Source organism: Thalia democratica, chromosome 9, assembly GCF_965202585.1.
Source record: "Thalia democratica chromosome 9, ktThaDemo2.hap1.1, whole genome shotgun sequence".
Taxonomy (NCBI): Eukaryota; Metazoa; Chordata; class Thaliacea; order Salpida; family Salpidae; genus Thalia; species Thalia democratica.
In genome coordinates, this window is record NC_139173.1 from 35,218,248 (window position 1) to 35,235,818 (window position 17,571).

At 25.8% G+C, this 17,571-nt stretch overlaps 1 protein-coding gene and 2 non-coding genes across 3 annotated transcripts; all 3 read right to left on the reverse strand.

Annotated features, from left to right (window-relative positions):
* Positions 1–1,059: 1,059 nt before the first annotated feature.
* Positions 1,060–1,131, reverse strand: Trnaa-ugc (transfer RNA alanine (anticodon UGC)). Its single transcript has one exon. It is a non-coding gene; the product is annotated as a tRNA-Ala (tRNA).
* A 5,225-nt stretch (positions 1,132–6,356) lies between these two features.
* Positions 6,357–6,761, reverse strand: LOC145845230 (SCAN domain-containing protein 3-like). Its single transcript, XM_082952651.1, has 2 exons — positions 6,608–6,761; positions 6,357–6,541 (listed from the first exon to the last, which is right to left on the reverse strand). The coding sequence occupies exons 1-2, from the start codon at positions 6,759–6,761 to the stop codon at positions 6,357–6,359; spliced, it is 339 nt and encodes a 112-aa protein (XP_082808777.1).
* Positions 6,762–7,528: 767 nt separating this feature from the next.
* On the reverse strand, positions 7,529–7,600 carry Trnaa-ugc (transfer RNA alanine (anticodon UGC)). The gene has a single exon. It is a non-coding gene; the product is annotated as a tRNA-Ala (tRNA).
* Positions 7,601–17,571: the final 9,971 nt, after the last annotated feature.

Genomic DNA, 17,571 nt, shown 5'->3' on the forward strand with positions numbered 1-17,571 from the left:
GGGTAAAAAGTACTACAATGAATTTAATTGTTGCAGTGAATGAACTAATATTTTTTTTTTTACTGTTTACTTAAGTTTTGCGTTTTTCAAGTGCTTCTGCTTAAAGGAATGTTCAAAACAAAAGTTAAAGTCAACCATAAAAGTTGCGGTAAGTTTTTAACTTGTATTATATTTCACGTGTTTTTGATAATTTTACTGGTCGTATATACTTCAGCTAGTCACGTTTCAAATTTTTTTAGTGGTCTCATATTTCAACTAAGGGTTTTTTAATTATTTAACTGGTTTATTTTTCCTTTAGTTATCACGTTTTTTTTTCCATTTTTCGGGTATAGTATTTCACTTAACTGTTTTTTTTTTATTTAACTGCTTTTGTATTTCCTTAACTGATCACGTTTTTGTTTATTTATGTGATCTTATATTTCGTTTTACTAGCTTGTACTTTTTATTATACTGGTCTCATGCTTCGGTTAAATGCCAATCATAGTCTAAAGTGCTTGAAAATTTCATAACTGTGTTATATTAATCTTTAAATTTTTAAAGTAATATTTACAAAACTTTATTAAAAATTTTCCTTACCTTGCATCCTTCAAAACATATAAATAGTAAAAATACGTTGTAATTTATAGATTTTAAAGTTTGTTACAGGTGCTAATAATAGAATAACAAACTTTAAAAAAATATGTTTCATATTTAGTTTTACTTTTAATTGTTGCTATAAAAACTATAAAAGATATTAATTATAAATATTTCGTTTTAATTATTAAAGTTATACCATAAGTTGTTGTTGAAACAATTTTTTCATTAATGAATTATAAAATTGTCATAAATTCAGGATAATATATCATAAATTGTTTTAGTCACACAGTTTAATATAACTAACCGTATGTTGATAAATTCATAAGAACTATAAATATGTAGTATTTAGCTATTAATAACTTGTATAAAACGTTTGCTTACTTTTTATAGGGACATAATATAGAAGTATATGTTTTAATTACATTAATCAACAATAGTTAAAATTTATTTGGTTAATGCTTAACTACAAACATGACAAAAACGTGGAGACGCCGGGGATCGAACCCGGGGCCTCAAACATGCAAAGCTTGCGCTCTACCACTGAGCTACGTCCCCAATTGTTAAGTATTCGCTTGTACTGATTATATACTAAAAAGCGCTTTAATGTTTCTCTGTGTAAACATAAACATACGTATTTATAGATCATATGTTATACTAAAACAAAAATGTTTTTAAATTAGCTTTTGTTATTATACTTTTTTTATATGTTACTTCCGTGTTGGTTTATGTGTGTTTAATTTACTCAAAAGGTAAAAAGTATATTTTGTTGTGTTTAACTTTAATCAACTTATACTTTTGCAATTGTATAAAATGTAACTTAACTGATAATCATATCTGTAAATATATAAAAACATTCAAAGTTTAGATTTAAGTATTTTTTAAATAAATGATTAAAACTCATCTATCTTTCAAAATTAATGTAAACAAACTTAAAAAGTTTTACTATTGGTACTACTAACCATAATATATATATATATATACTATTTTTTTGACACATCCCAAATGTAGATTGATTAATACTTCTAAGTCCGACGTAGGTCGCATAGTTAAGGTTAAGATTCACTGCATTAATAAGTCTGTGCGTTTAAAATCTAAACTTATGCAGTGGACTGATACAGACCAAGTCTTAAATTGGTTCACTGGTTTGGAAAAACAAACGTACAGCTTTTTTAAGTTTGATGTAGTCGATTTTTATCCTTCTATCAGCGAAGAATTGGTAATAAAATCACTAAAATTTGCTGGTATTTATACTAAGTACCTACTGAAGACTTAAGTCTAATAAAAAACGCATGTAAATCAGTACTTTATGAACAAGGAAACCTGTGGCAAAAGAAGAGAGCAAATAACTTGAGCTCTCTTTTTGATGTAGCGCAGGGATCGTTCATGGGTGCAGAGCTATGTGAATTAGTAGGTCTTTTTTTGTTAGATGGGTTGAAGAATATCTTTGGTTTAGAAAGAGTTGGGTTGTACAGGGACGATGGTCTAGCTGTACTGCCCAATTCTTCTAGCTTTATAGTTGAAAGGCTAAAAAAACAAACGCACGCCTTTTTCAAGTCTATGGGGTTAAGAGTCACTATTGAATCACCAATGTTGACGACTGACTACCTGGATGTGAAGCTCAACTTGCATGATCTCTCCTATATGCCTTATAAAAAGCAAAACGCAAAAATTATGTATATAAATAAATATTCTAGCCACCCAAAAAATATTATAAACCAAATACCAAAAATAATTAATAAACGTTTAAATAAAAGATCAAGCAACGAAGAAAACTTTTTAAAGACCAAACAAGATTACAAACTAATAATGAAAAAATGCAGTTACAATGATAAACTTAATTTTGAAACAACGGAGCAAAAAAACAAAACGACCAAAAAAAGTAAAAGAAAGCGAAATATAATTTGGTATAATCCCCCATTCTGTACTTCAGTTAAAACAAACATCGGCAGAGAATTTATAAATCTAGTAAAAAAACATTTCAACAAAAATAACCCATTATCAAAGATATTTAACAAACATAATATGCGAATCAGTTATTCATGTATGGCGAATTTGGAGAGATTAATTAAGTCACATAATCAAAGGATTTTAAACAAAAGTAATTCAATCAAAAATCAGTGTAATTGCGCCGGTGGCTGTAAATACAATTTGAAGGGGGGCAATTGCCGGTCAGAGAACATTATTTACAAGGCAACAGTTAACTCTGACTTTGAAAAGAAGTTCTACATCAGCTTATGTTCCACTCAATTCAGATTTCGGTATGCCAACCATAAAAAATCCTTTAAAGGTGGTGTATACGAAAATGAAACTGAGCTTTCGAAGTATGTTTGCGGCCTTAAGCGCAAAAACATTGATTTTAAATTAACTTGGGAGGTGATAAAAAGAGCACAGCCAATAGCAGATGGTAACAACCCTGTTTGTAGGCTGTGCTTAAAAGAATCAACAGCCGTTATGTATGCGTTAAAAAAGGAAGGTTGTTTAAATAAGAGGAGCGAATTTATATCGTCTTGTCGACATATAAAAAAGCTTCTCTTAAAACACAACAAATTTTGAAGCATTTTATAGTCAATTAACTGTTGTTTTCGTTAATTTTAGTTGTTTCATTAGTTAGAAGGTAGATCGATTTTTGTACTGAATATTTGTAATGTACAATATTACGTCATACTGTTTTTTTTTTTTTGCATAACTTTTGTATCTTTGTTTAGTACAGTGCTTTTTATTTTGAATTTAACTGGCTGATGATTAAAGCTTTATGAAAAATTAAAGCTTTATGAAACATATGTTCCAGAATTTTTAAAATCGCCATTTCAATAAATTATTTAAAAGCCCTTCAAGTGGGCTCAGTTGAAAGTGTTTAAGTTTAAACATTAACCTTATTATATATATATATATATATATATATATAAAGCTAAATTTTATATACAAGTTCTGGATCAACTAAGTATTTGTTAAATACATAGAATTTTTATTTTTTTATTATAGAAACGTAGTAAGCATAAAACAATAAACTTTAAACGTTTTTAAACTTGAATTAAAAGTTTTTTTTTCACAAAGTAGAATAAAGTTAAACGACTAAAATAAAAAAAATCTTTTTGGATAACTATTTTTTTAATAAAACCTCATTATGTAAATTTTGCATTAATTTGTTAGTTTGTCAAAGAAAACTAGTAAAAAAATAAAATTAAATACCATAGTCTTTTTTTTATTCAAAGCAAGTAAGTATGAAAACTGATTGCAAAAAGTACAACATAAAGTTCATGATAACTCATACAGGCAATTAGATATACATTTATACGACACATAGAAAACAACCAAGATGATATGAACTATTTTTTATTATATTGCAAGAAGATTTTATATGCTAATTTTGTTTCTATAATAATCCACTGAATTTAATTTAACTCATGAGCAAAAACTTTTTGTTCGAAAAAAAAAGTTAACGAAAAACTTTTTTATGTGCAACACTTATTTTATGTTATTGTCGTTAATTAAAAGTTTGTTACAAAGTTAATGTTTTGACCAAAGAATAATGAAACTTAAAAGTTGATTTTTAATTTTGAAACTTTAACTGTTATAAGTGTACCATTAAATCTATAAATAAATTGTTTTTGTAAAAGCTGTTACTACTAAAACTATAAATTATAAAGTAGCAGTTGTTTTTTTACATAGGTAATACACTAAGTTTATTTTTTAAACTTTTTAAAGTTTTAAAGTCAAGTTCTGATTTTAAAAAATAATTTTCTAATAAAAACACATAACAAAAATCTAGACTACAATTTAATCAAATCGAGCTAAAGAAACACTTCATACGTGGCCAAAATAAAGTTTTCTAAGTTACTTATAATTTTTTTTTTTTTTGAAAACTCTACCTTTATTTTACGAGGTTGAAAAAAAACTAAACCATAAAAAATAAACTTACGCAAATGTATTATAACTATTAAAATCATAAAGTTTCGAGTTGTTTGAAAACTTGACATTATAAAAATCAACCATTGTCCATATATCTTAAGTTAGTAACAGTTGAGTGTTTAGGGTAAAAAGTACTACAATGAATTTAATTGTTGCAGTGAATGAACTAATATTTTTTTTTTACTGTTTACTTAAGTTTCGCATTTTTCAAGTGTTTTTGCTTAAAGGAATGTTTAAAATAAAAGTTAAAGTCAACCACAAAAGTTATGGTAAGTTTTTAGCTTGTATTATATTTGGCGTTTATTTGATAATTTTACTGCTCGTATATACTAAAACTAGTCACGTTTTAAATTTTTTTAGTGGTCTCATATTTCAACTAAGGGTTTTTTAATTATTTAAATAGTTTATGTTTCCTTTAGTTATTACGTTTTTTTTTCATTTTTCGGGTATAGTATTTCACTTAACTGTTTTTTTTTATTTAACTGCTTTTGTATTTCCTTAACTGATCACGATTTTGTTTATTTATGTTATCTTATATTTCATTTTCTAGCTCGTGTTTTTTAATCTACTGGTCTCATGCTTTGGTTAAATGCAAATCATAGTCTAAAACGCTTGAAAATTTTATAACTTTGTTAAATTAATCTTTTAATTTTTAAAGCATTGTTTACAAAACTTTATTAAAAACTTTCCTTACCTTGCATCCTTCAAAATATATAAATAGTAAACATACGTTGTAATTTATAGATTTTATAGTTTGTTACAAGTGCTAATAATACTATAACAAACTTTTAAAAAATATGTTTCATATTTAGTTTTACTTTTAATTTTTGCTATAAAAAACTATAAAAGATATTAATGAGTGATACTTCGTTTTAATTATAAAAGTTATACCTTAAGTCAGTGCTTCTGAACCTTTTTCTAGTGGCGGAACCCTTTTCCAAAGTTCAACTTTTCCGCGGAACCCCTAATTTAATTTTACATAAAATGTTTAATATAATATTACCTACAGAAAACAATAGAATTTCAGTGAAAAACTAGTTTTTCAGCAAAACTATATCATTGTTAGAAATCATACCGATTGTAATAGTATTAAGTCGAGTCAAACTCAAAGTGCGCCAGAGGCATTAGGTATTTTATGATTCTATAATAAGTAAACGAAAACAAACATGATAATATCGCAACGTCATAAAAATCTTTCCTTGCATACTAAAAACAAAATGAGAGCTACAAACAATAACGAAATGAACATGAACCTAATCAAATTCACAGATTACTGTAATAAACGGGTAAGATGCCTAACAAAAAATAAATAAAAAACATTTAGTGCGAAGTTTGAACTTGTCTCTTAGCAACAAGCATGTCAATGTGTGGCTGGATTTTGGATAGAGTGGGACGGAGACAGACAGATAAGGTTGGAGTCAGCATTAAGTTTATTTGCTTCTTTTTAATGTCTGTTACATGCGGAATAGACGGACTCGCAAAGATAAGTGGTGATGAATGGTAAAATAAATTTTACTACACGCTTTGCTAAGACGGGGTACTTTGAAATTGCACATATCCAAAAATCTAAAAACTCCTTCCCTTTGAAACTCAATTTTAAATTGCTATCTTCAGATAGTTGCAGCAATTCGTTTTCTGTATCTGTAGGAAGATTTACTTCTTCTGAAGCAATATCACACATAAAAGGATTCAAAATCCATAAATTTCCGATGCGTACATCTTCAGGAAAATAACTTTGAAACTTTATAGACAAAAGATCAAGATGGTTGTATACTTCGTCAGAGAAGTTGAATTCTATGCATTTTTCATGGACCTCATCAAACCGGTGAAACATCGCAAAATTACCATTGCTAACCTTTGCTAACCATTGCTTACTGGGTGAACACCTGCTTCTTTAATTCAACGAGACGAACCAGCGTCTGCCCCTTCGACAGCCAGCGAACTTCGTTGTGATAAAGAAGTCGCAGATGGTCAGCATCTAGACTTTCACATGAGTTTTTGAAACATCTGGCCTTTGTGTCACTTTTCTTTATAAAATTACCAGTTTTAATCGACGCTGAGAGAAATTCTTGTAATCAAGAAGGAAGATGTTTTGTTGCCAAATTTTCTCTATGTAAAAAACAATGTATCCATTTAGCTTCAACTGCTTTATCCTTTATTTTCCTCACTACACCATTTTTGGACCCAGTCATAGACGCTGCACCGTCAGTACAAATGCCCACACATTTATTCCACTCTAAACCCTTGCTGATGAAATAATTTTCGACACATTTCATTTCATTATAGTAACATTTTTTAAGTAGAAAATAAGCTTTTATACATATTAAATTTTAAATCAAGCTAATAGACATCTTTTTAAACATTTTTACAGCATTTGAAACAATATAATATACCAGTAATAAGTTTCCGATAAAGATCTTTTATTTAGTTTTACTGTGTAAACATTTAGAATTTGTTTTGATCGCTCCTACATTGTTTGCTTTTGTGATAACACCAGTATTTTAATGACTTCACTAAAAATAGAAATTCAAAAAATTTAAAAAATTTGCGCAATCAGGACACCTATTAATAATGAATACCTATTAAAATTTCTACCACTAGATACACACTAAGCAGATCAATGAATGCTATAATTATATATGTTTTCCATTTTATGTGTACTATTTTTTTTTGAAGTTTTATAATTTATTTATTTTTTTTCTTTAAAATTTCTTTTTTAAATTTCGAAAGGCTTCGCGGAACCCCATTTCAGAAGCACTGCCTTAAGTTGTTTTTGGAACAATTTTTTCATTGATGAACTATAAAACTATCATAAATTCAGGATAATATATTATAAAATGTTTTAGTCACACAGTTCAATATAACTAACCGTATGTTGATAAATTAATAACAACTATGTAGTATTTGGCTACTAATAACTTGTATAAAACGTTTGCTTACTTTTTTTAAGTACATAATATAGAAGTATATGTTTTAATTACATTAATCAATAATAGTTAAAACTTATTTGGTTAATAATTAACTATAAAACATGACATAAATGTGGAGACGCCGGGGATCTAACCCGGGGCCTCAAAAATGCAAGGCTTGCGCTCTACCACTGAGCTACGTCCCCACTTGTTAAGTATTCGCTTGTACTGATTATATACTTGATAGCGCTTGAATGTTTCTCTGTGTAAACATAAACATACGTATTTATAGATCATATGTTGTACTAAAACAAAAATGTTTTTAAATTAGCTTTTGTTATTATACTTTTTTTATATGTTACTTCCGTGTTGGTTTATGTATGTTTAATTTACTCGAAGGTAAAAAGTATATTTTGTTGTGTTTAGCTTTAGTCAACATATACTTTTACAATTGTATAAAATGTAACTTAATTGATAATCATATCTGTAAATATTTAAAAACATTCAAAGTTTAGATTTAAGTATTTTTTAAATAAATGATTAAAACTCAACTATCTTTCAAAATTTGTGTAAACAAACTTAAACAGTTTTACTATTGGTACTACTAACCATAATTTTCAATAGTTAGATATTTAAGGTTCCTTGTTTGAAAAAGTAATTGCAATGAAAAAACTTTAAAAAACAGAAAAAATATTAATTACAAATAAACTCGAATTCCGAAGATAATTGCAAATAGATGAGAACTTAAAAATTAAACAGTTACAATATACATAAAATGAACATATTTATAATACAAAAAACCATTTAGTACTTAAGTATGTTGTAAAAATCTGCAATAATTTAGCTGCTCTGTACGAGATTTTAAGTTTTAAATAGAAAAAATAATAATAAATAATAATAATCGAACGTTTTGGATTTGCAAATAGTTAATTTTTTTTTTCTCTACTTAATTTATAATTTAATAAGCAATATAATAAGCAATTCTGTAAGCATTTAAATTTACGCATGAAAAACTTAAAAAATACAATTTGAATGTAGAAACTTTAACAGTTGTCAAAACTATTTACTTATCTTATACTCAGTTACATTAATAATTAATGTTTTTTGTGAATAATAATAATAATAGTCTGTTAGGTTGAATATAAATAAGCACTGATGTAATAAATATGCTTATTTAGTTCTGATATTTTGTGAAAACTGATTAAATTTTAAATCTCAAACTAATAAAAAAATTTAAACTGTTTTTAATTAGATTTATCTTTTATTGTATCTTTTAAACAAAAGATTTACTGACGTTGTTTTTTTATAATTTAATTTAAATTTTTATATATATTATACAAAAATATAACTCAAATATTAGTTAACATTTTTTTTTATAAATATACTATATTATTTTCAGATGCTCAGGAAGGGATAAGTTGAGACAGTTCGATTCTGATCAGATTCATAACAAAATATCTGGATCCCTATCTAACAGGTTCGTAAAACATGGCAGTTTAGATAAGGGCTATTTTATTTCATTAAATGTAATAAATTATTTCTTAGATTTATTTTTGTAGTATAGTAAGTTCTGAACCGTAATAAATGTATGGTTAAATTATTCCAAATGTGAACTGTAATGAGTGTATTTAACTTTCATGTATAATATATATTTTTTAGTTAAACAAAATCACTTTCAAGCATAGTTGTAGATTAAGCATTTTTAAGTATAGCGTTTAATAACACAACTGCTTATTTAAAACTTTAAACATAGTTTAGAAACTTTTATTCAAAAACTACCCATTGAATTCTAAGTGAACATGTTTAAAATAAATACCCAATTTAATTATTTTCTCAAACTCAAACCACGTCATGTTTATATTTGATGTTAACTTTGTTGTTTTTTCTAAGTGTTTTTTTACGCGCTTACGTTAATAAAAAAAAGTGAAAAAGTATTTTCTAAAACTTTTATTTTATTTTTACTGATTTTATTTTTTTGATAAAAATAAAAAATATTTTTTTAATAGTCAACTCACGTAAGCGCATATGTTTCAACGCATTTTGAAATGTTGCAATTATTTTCTCGAGTGACAGCTTAAATTGCCATTCTTCAAAAAATAAGTATACATATGCACTTAAGCGCACTAATCTTTATAAGTTTTGTAAATATGATTGTGTATAAATAGTTCATACTAGTTTGGTAATAAAATTTTAATATTAGTATGTAATATGTTAATCATATTCATAAAAATTTCAGTTTTAAACTATTAATTAATTTATTTTTTCTATATACTTCTTTCAAATATGGTCAACATGGAGTATTTCTAAAACAAGATGTTCAAGTTTTTGAGAAGTTTTAACACTCTCTCAAGCTCAAGTATAACTGAACACTATTTTCACAGGAATTCATTTTATTCGAGAAAAGTTTCCAGCATTTCAAGCAGAAAATCTCCGTCTTCTCCGTTGTACAACCAAGTGGTTGGAATTTTTATAATGTATTTGTAACTTACATAAAACATTACTAAATGCTTTTGCATACATGTGTACACAGCTGATAATGTTTAAGTGTATTCACAAATACGTAATGATATGATATTTTAAAAATTATTGTTTAATTGTTTAGGATACTTGAGTTTATGTTATTTTGTTCAAACGATCATAAATTTATATTATGTATATTTTTTATTCACAGAGTAGACACCAGAGTATTAAGTCTCGCGCCAGTATGAAATCAAGAACAAACTCACCTAATATTAACATTAAAGTAAGTAATATTTTAAATTTCTATTGTTTTAGTTGTGTAAAAAAATTGACTACAAAGTTGATAACTTAGCTTTTACCTTAAGCTAAAGTTTGTTCAAATTTTAAGGTGTAGTATGTCTAAAGCAAACATGATTAAAACAACTTTACGCGAAATTTGAAACTTCATGTTTTTGTTGATTACTTATCTTTAAAATAGAAAAACAAAACGAAATTTTTAAAACTAATAATTTTTACTTTTTAAAAAATTCAGATTCTTTTACTAATTCGATGTTTTGTTATATTTTTTGTTTGTTCATTTCTTTCTTTTAACTATTGGTTTTAGCAAACTGCTTTTCGTAAAAAAATCTGTTTTATTTTCAATTTAGAAAAAAGTAAAGATAGTTAACAAACAAATAAATGTTTTCACAGAAAAGAACTCAATCGGCTCCCAACAGAGCGCCAACTCCGAAGAGAGATTCCTGGAGGAAGAGACATCCCACAAGCTTGGAAGAAGTGTTTCACAAGAAATCACCAATACTTATTAGAAATTACGCGAAACAGGTGAAAATTAAAAAGATTAAAATTGTTATATTAGTAAATACTTATTAGAAATTACGCGAAACAGGTGAAAATTAAAAAGATTAAAATTGTTATATTAGTAAATACTTATTAGAAATTACGCGAAACAGGTGAAAATTAAAAAGATTAAAATTGTTATATTAGTAAATACTTATTAGAAATTACGCGAAACAGGTGAAAATTAAAAAGATTAAAATTGTTATATTAGTAAATACTTATTAGAAATTACGTGAAACAGGTAACAAGTATAAGATATATTATAAAATATTACTCATGCTGTAAAAATTGATGTAAACGAAAATGTAGAAAAAAAAACTAAAACAATAAATCAAAAGCTCAAATTAAGTTGTAAAAGTTAAGGATATTGTTCCTTGCACACGTCTTTGTAAACATTAATGTAGTAATTGAGTACTTTTTTACAACGAGTTGCTTAGATTTTTTTTTGCTAATAATCAATGTTTCTAAACATTGATAAGCTACTCTAGGATTAACTTAAACAAACTCTATAACATAAAAAAAAATTGTTTGTGTTAAAACATAAAACAGCAAACATTTAACACAAGACAACAATACCATCATTATGGTTTTAACCAAGCAAAACATTTCAAAACAGGACAGCAATATCAAAGACCTGGAATTTCAGAAGAGGAAGATATTACCTCGTACCGATACGTACTACAACAATAATGAGAAATTCAGCGAAAATGTTTCTTTGCTGAAACCTGATGGATTAAAATCTAACAATAAAGACTAACCTTAATTATACTTTAACAATTTTTAATTTACTTAACTGTGTTATTGTTGTGTTGTGTTTTGTAATACATCTAGAACATTAAATAATAGATAGCTAATCATACAGAAAACGTTACTTTCCTTCACTATTTTATTATTGAATAACATGTTTACACTTTTGATTTCTATTTTTTTCATTTGTTTTCAAATTTTTCATAAATTTTTGATTTCACATTTGTTTTTTTAATTTTCACTGCCAATAAACGTAATGCAATTCATTTAAGTTTATTTGTTTTTCTTATCAGTAAATAACATTTATTAAAACTTAAAAAAATAGTTATTAAAAAACATTATTTTAATCATACTTACTTATTAAACATGTTAAGTGTTTAATAACGACACTTTTGGAAAAAAACTAGAAAAATTTCTTCAATTTTGATTATTGAACGATTGATGCAAGTCGAGATCGATGAAAAAAAATCTTTTTTATTTTTGATTAGCTTTGAAAATACCTAAAAACAAAATTTTAGTTTTAAAATAGAGTTTATAGCATGTTTATATCGAAAACTAGCAAGAACCAAAATAGTAAGTTATTATTTCAAACAAAAGTAGTACAACGGTTTTTTATTTGTTTAAAATAAACACAAAACATGGTTAGGTTTTGTTTACATTACATAATTAAGCTCAAACAAATAGTACTCAATAAATTCCCTGCATCAATAATTGATTACCATGAAATCCTGTTCAGAAAGTTGTAACCAAGTTGCTTAAACTATTTTTGCTATAACAGGAGTTTCAAAATTTTCCAATTTCATATCACGACAGATTTTGAAATATTAAGTCCAGTCAACTCAAGTGTCAAAACTTTAAAACAATGGAACAGAACTTTTGATACATTAGTTTGTGACATTTAAACTGTCAGACTTAAAAAGTTACGATAACTTGAACTCCAAAACTTTAAGTTACAACAAATCAAGTTATACATATGTAAAAGTACGACAACTCAAGTTTTGAAATTTAAAACAACGATGACACAGATTTTGATTAACGACTATAAAACAGCTATTAATCTACAAAAATTAGAAAATTTTATCTCAAGTACTAAAGCAAAGTAAACTGAAAAGTATTATTAAGCTAGTGAAAGTCGTTAATAACACTTTTTATGTTAGATATGCTTGTTAAGTTACAACAAATCAAGTTATACATATGTAAAAGTACGACAACTCAAGTTTTGAAATTTAAAACAACGATGACACAGATTTTGATTAACGACTATAAAACAGCTATTAATCTACAAAAATTAGAAAATTTTATCTCAAGTACTAAAGCAAAGTAAACTGAAAAGTATTATTAAGCTAGTGAAAGTCGTTAATAACACTTTTTATGTTAGATATGCTTCAAAATCATAAAACAAGTTTTTCACATTGGCGTTTTATTGGATAATAAGACAAATGTATTCGTATACAATAAAACAAAAACATTAACTTTATTAATGTTTAAGAATTTAATTTTTTTCATTTTCCGAAACATCATTTTATTTTTTAGTAGCCTTTATATTTTCTTAAATAAAAATTCGATAACAAGTTTTAAATACTGAAAAAAAAAATGTAAAAAAGGTGTACCATTGAAAAAATCAAATATAGTACAAAAATTAAAAATCTGATTTGTATCATGGAGTATATTACACTTACGACTTTATTATTAAAACACTTCTTATTTTCTCTGCTCACTCATGTTTAACTAGTTTGTATTTTTATTTAAAAATTACTACAAAGTTTAAATCGAAGCATTCATGTTTTATTTTTCTTTTGTTTAAAAACTGTCTTAAATTGTAAATAAAGTTTCGAAATATTAAGTTTTAAAAAGTTGCATAGCGATTTTGAATTTATAGCTAAATACTTGGAAAACAATAGTTATAACGATTTCAAATTAGTTTATGTATTTACGAGTTCAAAGTTCGAGATAAATTTATTTTTTTAAAACTACCTTATACTATATTTCACCTTTAATACAAAGTTTAAGCCATCATGTTGCTGATGTTTAGCCTTTTACTTTTAAAGCTATAAATTGTTTGGTTTATATTTATTTTAAAGACGTTTGTGGCTCAAGTTTTATATAAAAATCTGTTAGTAGAAAATATTTTAAACTTTTTAGCAAGAAAACTTGTCACTAGTATCAAAATATATTTTAATATCAATAAGAAATTATATATCTATAAAAGAAGAAAACAGGTAAGCCGTACTCCGGGGTCCAAAAAAAAATCCAATAGACTATTGTTTCAGATAGAGCTATACTAAAATTTTCAAATACAAAAAAGCTAAAAAATAGCCCTTAAATAGCTGTCTAATAAAACAATAACCAAAACACTTTAGTTGCAAAGCTTTCGTCCTTTATTTAGAACATTTTCAATGCAAAAATACGGCTGTAAAAACAAAAATTAAAATTAAAGTATATAATTTATATATAAGATAATTTTTTTAATTGATAAAATGACATCTATTAAAAGCAAACAAAACATTTTATATAAAGATTTTTTTACTAAATAAAAAACACATTTACTTTATTCCTATAATATTAAAAAGAGTTTTGTTTTATAAAATTACATATGTAATTAATATATAAATGTATGTTATGATCTACTAAATAACACAAATATATACAAAAAAATACGAAAAAGATGCATCTAACAATATGTACTTTAACTATTCTACCCCTATAAATCACTGTATTGTGTTTTAGCTAAATTAATATTTGATTTGAGTTTATTTATCCAAAAATATTCTTTATAGTCAAGATTCTTAAAATCTGGTTCTTCCAAAAAAGCAACTTCATACGCTTCATCAAAACCAACTCTCTGTAGATCGTTCTTGTGTTTAAAATAGTAGTGTCTATATAAGGCATTTTCATCTGTTATATCTTTTGGGTTAAAATTTGACTTTGATCTATTCCAACTAAATCTATGTGACGTCCATCTTGTACTAAAGCTTTTTTTAGTTTGCCCTACATAGTTGCTATTACATTTTGTGCATATAGCTGCGTAAATTCCATAACTCTTAATCTGTATAAAAGAAGTACTAAAAACCTTCAAAACTGCTTCAAATGCGATTAGGGTAATCTAGTGTTTTCAAAATTCTAATTGATTTCGTAAAAAAGTTAAATACAAAGAGTCTATATACAAACTTAAAGTGCATAACTAGTCTAAAACTTTATAGTTTTAATAAAATCAAGGTTTTGTAGCTTTGTTTTAAGACGTTTGTTTTAATAATTGTACTTTAGGGAAACAAACTTGTTTAAACTATAAACAAAAAAAGTAATGCTAAAAGTTTTCAAAATATTCATTAAAAACTGTTTTATACTTAAGTCTTGTTTAATTTTAGATTAAAAAAGTAATTATATTATGAAAAGCACCTTATCAAAAAAGTATAGATATAAGTAAGTATGTTGTTTTGCTTTTGGATAGAATTTAAAACTGTGTGAGTCAATTGAAAAAATTAACATATTATCTATAGCTAATGCATATAGTAAACTTATATGTAATTTTTGTCTCCTATATATTTGTTTGTTATAATATTTTGTACATATTAGACTTTTTAGCTTTTTTTTCAATATTTTATACCACTTAATTGACACTTCAATTAGTTTTATACAATACCATTGAACGTAGGTATTATTGTTATTAATTTTTTTAAGAGTTTTTTTAAAAAATAATATTTCACTTTATAAGTGCTCTTAACGTATAGTCAAGTTGTTATTCAAGTATAAAACTAATGAAGCTATACGAATAATATACGTTCATTATTAGTTATGTATTAATAAAATGTCGACAAATAAACTAATTTAAAGAGATATTCTCACGAACCCTGAGCTACGTTAAATGAGTAATACATAAAAATTTTTAATCAAAGACTTATAAAGAAATTTAATTGAACAAAATTTGTCTTTAATACAAAGCAAGTAAAACCCACTTATATTTTTGAAAAATAAATTAACATTAAAATAAATGGTTTATTTTTATTGAAAACGTTTGGGTGTTAGTTATTATTTGGTTTGAAAAAAAAGATTCATTTGAAAATACAAACATTGTACGCACGCTTTTCGAATTCATAAAGAGCGTATCTTATCGATGACTCTACAGTACTATTTTACTCATGCATTGAATTAAACTAAAGTATTAACTTCGATAAGGTACTCTCCTTGAGCATAAGAAAAGCGTTCCTGTTAGATTTTAGGCAAAATTTACCATGACATACTGAGTAGCTAATATCTATGTAGTCGCAATAAAATGCAGTACATTCTAGTAGTTTTGAAATTATTTTATTTTCTAAAAAATATTTGTTTTATTTTGGCATTAATTGTTTTAAGATACTGTGTTGATTAACTAAGTTTATCTATTTTCTTGACTATCGTTTTTTTTTTTTGAAAAACTTATTATGACTCTCAAGTTTGACCTTAGTACTTCATAAAATTAACTTAAGGTTTGATCATACCAATTTGATCATCAGACCACACGCCTTCGGTAGACTAAGACCGGTTTTGTCCTGATTAAGACTCATCATTTAGCCAAAACTGAAAAAACTTGCAGTCTTCAATTTACAAACGGTTTATACATGTAAGCATTAAGCAACCATTTGTTGGCATTGATCAGTGACGTCAGTATTGTCTTTTGCCGTGCAAAGTTCAATACATTTTAATATAGGCAAGACAGCTGGTACGCTCGCATTTATTGCAATCAATAAAAATCTCGGCAAGAGTCAGCAGAGCAGAAGCCTGGACTTTCGTATGCCTTAAGACATGTTTAAGTTTAACCAAAGAGTTGATCATACTAACTAGATCATTAGATCACAAGCCTTCGGTAGACTGAGACCAGTTTCGTCCTGATTAGAACTCGTCAGTTAGTTATAACCGAAAAATTTGTAGTCATAAATTTACAAACGACTCATACATGCACACATGAAGCAACCAATAGCTAGTATTGCTCAATGACGTCAGCATAACTTACCTAACATAAAGTGCATAACTGTTAAAGTACATTATCGATCTTTCTACTGCTTATATTCAGCAAAAATATGTATAGGCATATAAGCGAAATAAAAAACAATTATCAACCTACTAAAAAGAAAAATAAAAATAATTACTATTGTTTTTATCTTGTTAAAACTAAATTTGAGTTAATTTGAGTTAAAATTAACCGCACAGTTCCGACCAAATAAAACCGGATAACGGCTTACTTACCAAAGGTAAGGCTTAGGGGTAACAGTGACAAGAAAAAATTTAAAAGAAAAAAATATATATAAATTAATAATAAAATAAAAAACCGACTAAGGGTTAGGGTAACAGTGATAGTAAAAATAAAAACAAGAAATAAAAAATTAAAATAAATTAAATAGAATAAGAAAATGTAAAATTTTGCGGGTTTGAATTGATCGCGGGTGAAATTGTAAATTTACCCCATTGAGTACAGTTATCTATCATATTTATGTATTAAGTTTAATTTATATTTTTTCGGTAATTTTTATACAACTACTTAAATACAAATAAAGAAATGTCATATGTACCTCCTACAACACCGAAATGATTATTTTCATATTTCTGTGTATTTTACGTAACAGTTTTGATTTAAAAATTCCAAAACTAAACTTTAAATTAGATGATAAATATAAATTACGGCAGTTTTTAACATTGCTGGCTTTGAAATGTTAACTATAATCTTTTTCATTGTTTAAAATGAGTTTGTTGTATGTTAAGTAATTAGTTAACCATTTGATTTCAGATTAATAAAACAACTCAATAAATTATAATTTTACCAACTTTTCGTAAAATTGATTAACTACGGAAAATTTTTATAAAAAGTACTACGGAAAATTACAATCACTTACGCAAGATAAAATATACAATCTTTTGTTATTTATTTTAAACAGTAAAACTACTTAATAAAACAAAAAATAATTGACTATAAATTAAAACATTTAACTACACTGTAAAAACTATTTAATAATTTATTGTGATGTTATAAGGTAATCTCGTAAACAGGACATAATTAATTTTAATTTGTTACAGTGAATTTTTAAATTTTAAACTACTAATACCATCCTATATTTCAATGAATATACTTTAAAACAACAGCACTTATCTTGTTTGTTATAAA

Coding starts and splice junctions, on each gene's coding strand:
- LOC145845230 (XM_082952651.1), bottom strand. CDS start 6,761: ATGAAATGTGTCGAAAATTATTTCATCAGCAAGGGTTTAGAGTGGAAT. Junction 6,542..6,607: donor TGAAGCTAAATGGATACATT/GTTTTTTACATA, acceptor AATTTCTCTCAG/CGTCGATTAAAACTGGTAAT.